General features: G+C 42.5%; 1 protein-coding gene across 1 annotated transcript in view; it reads right to left on the bottom strand.

The window, feature by feature from the left end:
* Positions 1-1693: 1693 nt before the first annotated feature.
* Positions 1694-9088, bottom strand: part of LOC112229968 (TGF-beta receptor type-2) — a 39614-nt gene continuing 32219 nt past the window's right edge. The window contains exons 6-7 of the mRNA XM_024396138.2: positions 3225-3349; positions 1694-2866 (exon numbers count right to left, since the gene is read on the bottom strand). Of these exons, the coding sequence (XP_024251906.2) occupies positions 2675-2866; positions 3225-3349 (317 nt within the window). The 3' untranslated portion in view covers positions 1694-2674. The remainder of the gene's footprint in view (positions 2867-3224; positions 3350-9088) is intronic.

Genomic DNA, 9088 nt, shown 5'->3' with positions numbered 1-9088 from the left:
AAAGAGTAAAAGCTTATTTGGACCTGGCACTAAATCAAAGAGGTTCCTTTTTTCCCCCTTTGGTAAGATAAACAAATGTTTTTGTCAGTGGGAAAAACATCCTCTTTAGTCTTTTAGTGGCTCAGACTGTATTTTTAAGCTCCAGAGAGGATTGTGTTCACCTGCCTCAGTGCCTCAGCATATTTAGCATAGCAAACATTATTTTGATATTGAAAAATGCATGCTAAACTTATGTTTGGGTTCCATCTGGCCCATTCTTAATGAAAAACAGTTAATCATTTGTCATCGGTGTAATAGCCTCAGGCTTAGTCCAGATTCCAATTTGTAATGTCTGTAGTTCAGCCCACACGGTGACAGTGCCAGGGGTGCTATATAACATTCAAAGAAACACACCCAATACCCTCCAACTGCATTCCCACTGAGCACAGACGTCAATTCAAAGTCTATTCCACATTGGTTCCATGTTTTGTCATTGAAATTACGTGGATACCACGTTGATTCAACCAGTGTGTGTCCAGTCAGTTCATTTCACAGCTGTATACATTTTTCAGTAGGCCTTTTACTCAGCCTGTATGTAAATGTTTTTTGGAGGGAGAATTTAGCCTGGCCTCCATTTATATAGCTTAAATATAATAGGACTGCACTTCAAAGCTACGAGTTCTCACTTGCCAATTTCTAATTGATAGCTTGAGAGCAGAGGCTTCTAACCTTGAATTTAGCAAGGCGGCGGCTGCGAACACACCCCACCCTCCGCCTCTTCGTTGGTGCTATAGCAGATAATTCACGTGCATTCCCCAATTAGAGATGATTTGTAGGGGAGTCCGGGCAGTGAGCTCCTTGTTGGCGGTTCTTGTCTTGGCAGGGGAGCTTGTTTTCAACCTCGTTGCTAGGGGACGCGGGGAACAGCAGACATACGTTAGGTTAAACCAGGGCAGTTGCTGCGGAGGCCCAGGCAGAGACATACCTGCACTGTCTGACGGAGTCTATCGGCTGGGAATGGGATCAAGGGTCAAAGGTCTGTCAGCGCTAGGAAGGTTTCAGTGCTCTAAACCTGCTCTAACCTAACAAACAGCTCCCAAACACCAAGGAGTCATGGATAAGGAACTGTCTGTCACACATTCACAGTGTGGTTCTACAGAGGTGCAGACATGCAATTTTATATTCAGTGAAAGGCAATGTAGTTTAAACAGGCAGGGGATAAATCATGAATTGGAGGTCACCTGTTTTTCATGTTTACTGCTGTTGAAATGAGCTTTGGCAATAATCAAGTACCAGCATACAGCCTCCAAAAACATATCCTGATATGACCTAAAGGTTGAGCCAAATTAAGAGAGCCTTGTGTTACAGTCTGGTAGACCAGTGACAGCATTGGAAACACTGACGAGAGGAAATAGAACTCCACTTCAGAGTGGCAGTGAAATGAACTAACATGTTACTGTAATGCGGTTTGACTGAATATCCTGTCCGGCAGTAGTACACACATTGGAGTAGTCCACACACTGTGAGCCTTCAACACTGTGGGTAGAGATCAAGCTGAAGACACGGTATCCCTTTGGCTAAAAGAGAATGGACGTGCCCTGCCTGAGGTTATTTAATCAAACCGCAGACCTAAAGTTAGGTCGAGGTGAATAACAAGACAGCAAGAAAAATAGAAACATTTAATCCTACGCCAAGAAAATGAAAAGACGCCATCTTTAAAAGAGTAGAATACTGAAAATCTTTAATGAAGGCTTTTAATATTATACATAGACAGGGTTTAGAGATCTTTAATTGAGAAAGGATCAAGTCCCCTTCCTTGTCATTATATTTAAATGTCTTGTATCAATTACTGCTGGGCAGAAACTCCATGTACAGTACTTCCAGTTCAGTCCTTTTGTTATGATAGCTTGATTCCCTTTATCATTCTCCGCTGATTAAATACACTTTCTTTTATAGCTCCGGGTTCCTCTGAGTAAAATATCTCTATTCCCCCTTTTCTCATCTAGGGCTGAATTCAGTCTTTCGTTTACAGTTCATAGTCCTTGGGATATGATATCAGCATTTCCCCTGGGCTTATTGGCCTGGAATCATTTTCTATTTCATAGCTCGGTCCTTTTTATCATTTCCATGAAATGAAACTTTCACCTTGTTTTTTTTTAAATATTGCGCCATCCTCCAGTCCCTTTTGTCATCCAATGCCACCTTTAAAAATGTCAAAAACACCCAGTCCGAAAACTGGCTAAGATGTTATTAGTGTTACCAGTATTGAATGCTCTCTCACTTTTCCACATTGGCAACCCTCTTTCCTATAACTGCACTGTATTGTCATCACGAATATACAGTAACGGAATATACACAGTTTGGTATGCATAGCTATTAATAAAGTGCAAACAGCATTTAGTTACGAAAGCTGTATATTTTCCCCAGTCCAGTCATGGCTTTGATCCGTCTTTGGAGCAGCTGCTGTAAATCTTTAAAAACACGATCACTTCCTTTCTGATTGGTCGGTTCAGTTTTGTTACCTTTTACATGCATGACACACCACATCCAATCTGTTTGCTCCTCGGAGTCACAAGCAGGACAAATACACAGAGCACATACACAGACTCTCCACTTGAATCTCTCTCAGCTGCTTGGTTGCTTGCAGTTATCAGCCTCCCCAGCAGGGGGCATTGTAGTTTCTGAGGCATACTTCCTACTTCTCAATCTCTTCAATCTCCGTCACAGAGACATCCTGGGGGATCTTCTCCTCGGAATTGCTGCGTCCAGACAGCTTGTCTGGGTGCTCCATGTCATTGAAGCGTTCGGCCACACACTGAGCAGTTAGCCTGGCCTCGGGGTCGTGGTCCCAGCACTCGTCTATGGTGCCGCACACCACCTGGATGCCCTGAGGGAGGCGCAGTGGAGCACAGAGACACACAGTCAGCAGTAGTAGACAGAAACTGGAGTAGGTAGAGAGAGAGAGAAGTTGGCCCTAATCAAAGATCTAAGATCAGATTATACTATGAAAAAAATTGCTGAACCTGTATCTGTGATTGGGGCAACTTCGACTTAATCATCGTTATTGTTAAAAAAAAAGAAGAAGAAGAATGCGCAAGTAAATTATGCAATAACTATTCTGCGCTTGTGTGCATCATGCACCTGCAGTATGTGCGTGTGTGTGTTTGTGTGTGTGCGCATTTAGTCCTATGTGTGTGTAAGGATGCGTCAGTGAGTGCATAATGAAAGCAGGCCTTGATACTTACTGGGTGGTTGATCCAGCTGTTGGGGATCTCTGGCCTCCCTCTGTCTCTGAGAACACTGTCCTTCATACTCTCCACACACGGGTGCTCCCTCACCTTACCGAAGGGCGGCTCGTAGTCCTTCACCTCTGTGCACAAACACACACAGAGCTGTACAATTAAGACAGGAGCCAGAGAGATACAGATGTCAAAATATACATATGATACAGTTTAATGGAGGTAGGTTCAGAAACATACACACACACAGAGCCATGTATTGTTTTGTTTGTATTCAAATGTAGCTCTACCCTCACGATATGATTTTCCATGAAAGTCGACAATAAGGTTTGTATACGCAAACAGAAACAGAGAGACACAGACATCCAAAAGGTACATATGTCGTAGGTTTATAGGATGAGAGGCCAGGGAAAACCTGCCGGAGGAAAAACAGTCAATATTATTGCATTTGGGCTCGTTGAGAATGTGCTTGAAACGACTCACCAACTCAGCGTTGGCTCAGTGTCAGCTATCTTATAACGCGGCATCCAAGATACTCGTCAAGCCCTATGCCGGAATAAAGTTTACTCGGGAAGAATATTAAAGAGTTGGCTTGGGATAATGCAGAGAACTATTTATCTTTAGATATATCTGATCTGTCCATTGGGTAGAGCAACAAATCAAACTCAAGAGTACTATGAAGAGTGGAGCTCTTGTATAAAAAAAAAAATGGTTTCAGAAAGTCCAAAAGGGGTAATTAAAGTAGCTTGACGGAAACTGTGTGAGAACCTCGAGCGCTGAAACTGAACTAAAAGTCATTTTCCAGGGAGATTTCCGACGTAAAAAAAAATGGTACCCGAGTAAGTCAATTATCCTCAATAGCGCCATATCGCAAAAACATTGCTGTACAATGACACGGAACAGGCGTGAGACAAGAGCCAACTGAAAACAACACGGTTATTCAGGGGCCAATAGGCACTGTGCTATTAATAAATATTTCCACAATGAATACCTGTACTGTAACTATTGTTTCACTTTTGCATTAGTTTAGTAATGCCATCGTGAATAGAATGAAGACATGGAAATACAGTAGTATATGGATCCTAATGAAAACCTTTCCCATCGCTTAACACAATCCCACAATCAATCAAACCAATGATGAGTTGACCTGTTAAGAAACTGAAAGGCCCAGTGCAGACAAAAACGTGATTTTCCTGTGTTTTATATATATTTACACACTATGAGGTTGGAATAATACTGTGAAATTGTGAAAATTATGATAATGCCCTTTTAGTGTAAGAGCTGTTTGGAAAGACCTCCTGAAACGTCTGCCTGTTTTGGTCGGATAGAGCTCAGGCCAGCTACTTTTGTTTCTTTTTGACCATTTTAATTGAAAACAATCACAGTAAGGTACTTAATTATTAACCAGAAATGATTTGATATTGAGATAAAAATCGCTGCATTGGCCCTTTAAAGCTGATGAGCTGTTTCCCTGTACAGTTCTGTAATACTGTTCAATTCTGAGTGAATTCTGTCTGACAGCTGAGAAACGGGCGGTCCCTGCCCAGAAGAGAGGCCTCGCAGGAAGTCCAGATGCACACAGACAGGAATTGGACGCTAGGTCGCGGCTTGGGCCAACAGCTGACTCCACAGGCATGAGCATCCTGTTTTGACAAGAAGACTTCCCTCGTTTCAGTGTTTCAGAAAAATACACCCATCCATCCACCCGCCCGCCCATCTGTCATTATTTAAGCGAGTAAAGGAATAACGTTAGAGGATCTGGGTACTGTAACGAGTGCACGAGTGGGAGCCAATTTCTAAAACAATTGTGCAATTTTGTTTATCGTCTTAATGCTAAAACAGTAGCTCCCAAAATATGCCATATGAATCAATAAGTCCACACCCTTCATTTATCTGGGTAGCCGGAGAGTAGAGCATTTCAGAAGTCTAATGCTTTTGTCACATCTAGATTAGACTACCGCAATGCTCTATTTTCCGGCTATCCGGATAAAGCAACTAAATACACTTCAGTTAGTGCTAAATACGGCTGCTGGAATCTTGACTAGAACCCAAAAAGTTGATTATATTACTCTCTACACTGGCTTCCTGTTAAGGCTAGGGCTGATTTCAAGGTTTTACTACTAACCTACAAAGCATTGCATGGACTTGCTCCTACCTATCTCTCCGATTTGGTCCTGCCCCTACATACCTACACGTATGCTACGGTCACAAGACGCAGGCCCTAGAATTTCTAAACAAACAGTGGGAGGCAGGGCTTTCTCCTATAGAGCTCAATTTTTATGGAATGGTCTGCCTATCCATGTGAGAGACAAAGACTCTCGACCTTTAAGTCTTTACTGAAGAGGCATCTCTTCAGTAGGTCCTATGATTGAGTGAAATCTGGCCCAGGGGTGCGAAGGTGAACGGCAATGCACTGGAGTGACGAAACGCCCTTGCTCCCCTCTCTCCACTGGGATTCTCTGCCTCTGACCCTATTATGGGGTCTGAGTCACTGGCTTACTAGTGCTCTTCCATGCCATCCCTAGAAGGGGTGCGACACGTCGTGCCAGGGTTTTTTCCCTCTATACTCGGCTTGAGTGGGTTGAGTCACTGACGTGATCTTCTTGTTCGGTTTTGCGCACCCTCAGGCTTGTGCGGTGGAAGAGATCTTTGTGGGCTATACTCAGCTTTGACTAAGGGTAGTAAGTTTGTGGTCTGGTGATCTCCCTCGAGTGGTGTGGGGGCTGCTTTGGCAAAGTGGGCGGGGTTATATCCCGCCTGGTTGGTCCCGTCGGACAGGGCCCCCCCTTGTCTCAGCCTCCAGTATCGATGCTGCAATAGTCTATGTGCTGCGGGGCTAGGGTCAGTCTGTCCTATCTGGTGAAATTCTCCTGTCTTATCTGGTGTAATTCTCCTGTCTTATCTGGTGCCCTGTGTGACCTTAAGTATGCTCCCTCTAATTATCTAATTCTCCCTATTGACATGAATGTGGTGTCATATAAAAGAAGAGGTTGTGCTCTTTAATAGTACGTTAACTTGTCATTGTCACGTGTTCTTTGTTTTTGAGCTATGTCTGTTTGTTTGAAATGTGTGAGAAAATGAGTTTTACCTCGAAAATTCTCAGAAACTACAGCAGCATTCTAGAATTCTATTGGGGTCTAAAGGGTTAAAGCATATCACTTTCCTATTGACTCACATACCTGTATTAGAACTGTTAATAACACCTTTGATGATAACTGACATGTTGTCTGTATCACTCACTGTGAGTTGTCATAGGACATGAGAAAAGTCTGAAATAGTCTCAACAAGTGAATCAAGAAAATGTCTCAACATTCCCGCTCTGGTGTTTCCCACTGACTTCCTCTTGCTGGTTTGTAATGTCAATACAGTACATTTTTGGCAGCTCAGACATGTTTCCATAGGTTTAGACTCATGGCCAGACTGTTGTGTCTTTATTGGATCTCATCACCACACTGCCTCTCTCTCCCTCATGCTATTAACCATCAGGTCTCAGTCTGGTTTCCTGGTTCAGAGCTTGACCTGTTTAAGTTACTGTGCAGCCCCAGTCATATGTTTGTTATTATTGCTCATTCTAGAGACTTCTGTTCAAACTGTACCCTGTGGTTGAGCAAGCATGCCACCACCTGAGTATATCTGAACCGCCTGAGTATATCTGAACCATCTGAGTATATCTGAACCATCTGAGTATATCTGGACCACCTGAGTATATCTGAACCACCTGAGTATATCTGAACCACCTGAGTATATTTGAATAACCTGAGTATATCTGAATAACCCGAGTATATCTGAATAACCTGAGTATATCTGAACCACATGAGTATATCTGAACCACCTGAGTATATCTGAATAACCTGAGTATATGTGAACCACATGAGTATATCTGAATAACCTGAGTATATCTGAACCACCTGAGTATATCTGAACCACCTGAGTATATCTGAACCACCTGAGTATATCTGAATAACCTGAGTATATCTGAACCACCTTATTACAATGCCTTGCAAAAGTATTCATCCCCCTTGGCGTTTTTCCTATTTTGTTGCATTAGAACCTGTAACTTAAATATATTTTTCTTTGGATTTCATGTAATGGGCATACAAAAATAGTCCAAATTGGTGAAGTGAAATTTAAAAAATAACTTGTTTCAAAAAATAAAAAATAATAAACGGAAAAGTGGTGCGTGCATATGTATTCACCCCCTTTGCTATGACGCCCCTAAATAAGATCTGGTGCAACCAATTACCTTCAGAAGTCACATAATTAGTTAAATAAAGTCCACCTGTATGCAATCTAAGTGTCACATGATCTGTCACATGATCTCATTATATATACACCTGTTCTGAAAGGCCCCAGAGTCTGCAACACCACTAAGCAAGAGGCACCACCAAGCAAGCGGCACCATGAAGACCAAGGAGCTCTCCAAACAGGTCAGGGACAAAGTTGTTGAGAAGTACAGATCAGGTTTGGGTTATAAAAAAATATACAAAACTTTGAACATCCCACGGAGCACCATTAAATCCATAATTTAAAAATGGAAAGAATATGGCACCACAACAAACATGCCAAGAGAGGGCCGCCCACCAAAACTCACAGACTAGGCAAGGAGGGCGTTAAAATCAGAGAGGCAAGAAAGACACCAAAGATAACCTTGAAGGAGCTGCAAAGCTCCACCGCGGAGATTGGAGTATCTATCCATAGGACCACTTTAAGCCGTACACTCCACAGAGCTGGGCTTTATGGAAGAGTGGCCAGAAAAAATACATTGCTTAAGAAAGAAATAACCAAACCCATTTGGTATTCGCCAAAAGGCATGTGGGAGACACCCCAAACATATGGAAGAAGGTACTCTGGTCAGATGAGACTAAAATTAAGCTTTTTGGCCATCAAGGAAAATGATATGTCTGGCACAAACCCAACACCTCTCATCACCCCGAGAACACCATACAGTGAAGCATGGTGGTGGCAGCATCATGCTGTGGGGATGTTTTTCATCGTCAGGGACTGGGAAACTGGTGGGAGTGATGGATAACGCTAAATACAGGGAAATACTTGAGGGAAACCTGTTTCAGTCTTCAAGAGATTTGAGACTGGGACGGAGGTTCACCTTTCAGCAGGACAATTACCCTAAGCATACTGCTAAAGTAACACTCGAGTGGTTTAAAACCTGTTACGGATGATGCGAATTTTCGCAGCTTTTTGTAAAAAATCGCGCAACATTTCAACGTCCTGCTACTCATGCCAGGAATATAGTATATAGGAATATAGTATATGTATATGATAAGTACAAAGAAGCTCGTCAAAGGTAATGAATGTTTTATATTTTATTTCTGCGTTTTGTGTAGCGCCGGCTACCGCAAAATCTTTTGTTTAGGTCTCGTTCAGGTATTTTGGGGGGTGCATGCTATCAGATAATAGCTTCTCATGCTTTCGCCGAAAAGCATTTTACAAATCTGACATGTTGGCTAGATTCACAACGAGTGTAGCTTTAATTGAGTATCTTGCGTGTGTGTTTTAATGAAAGTTTGAGTTTTATCGAGTACTATAGGTGGCGCTCTGAAATTTCCGCTGATTTGGTTCCTTTGCAGGAACCACATCCGTAACAGGCTAAGGGGAAACATTTAAATGTCTTGGAATGACCTAGTAAAAGGCCCGACCTCAATCCAATTGAGAATCTGTAGTATGACTTAAAGATTGCTGTACACCAGCGGAACCCATCTGAATTGAAGGAGCTGGAGCAGTTTTGCCTTGATGAATGGGCAAAAATCCCAGTGGCTAGATGAGCCAAGCTTATAGAGACATACCATAAGAGACAGCTGTAATTGCTGCAAAAGGTGGCTCTACAAAGTATTGATTTTGGGGGGGTGAATAGT

Source organism: Oncorhynchus tshawytscha, linkage group LG31, assembly GCF_018296145.1.
Source record: "Oncorhynchus tshawytscha isolate Ot180627B linkage group LG31, Otsh_v2.0, whole genome shotgun sequence".
In the NCBI taxonomy this organism is placed as follows: Eukaryota; Metazoa; Chordata; class Actinopteri; order Salmoniformes; family Salmonidae; genus Oncorhynchus; species Oncorhynchus tshawytscha.
This window is presented reverse-complemented; position numbering and strand designations above follow the sequence as displayed.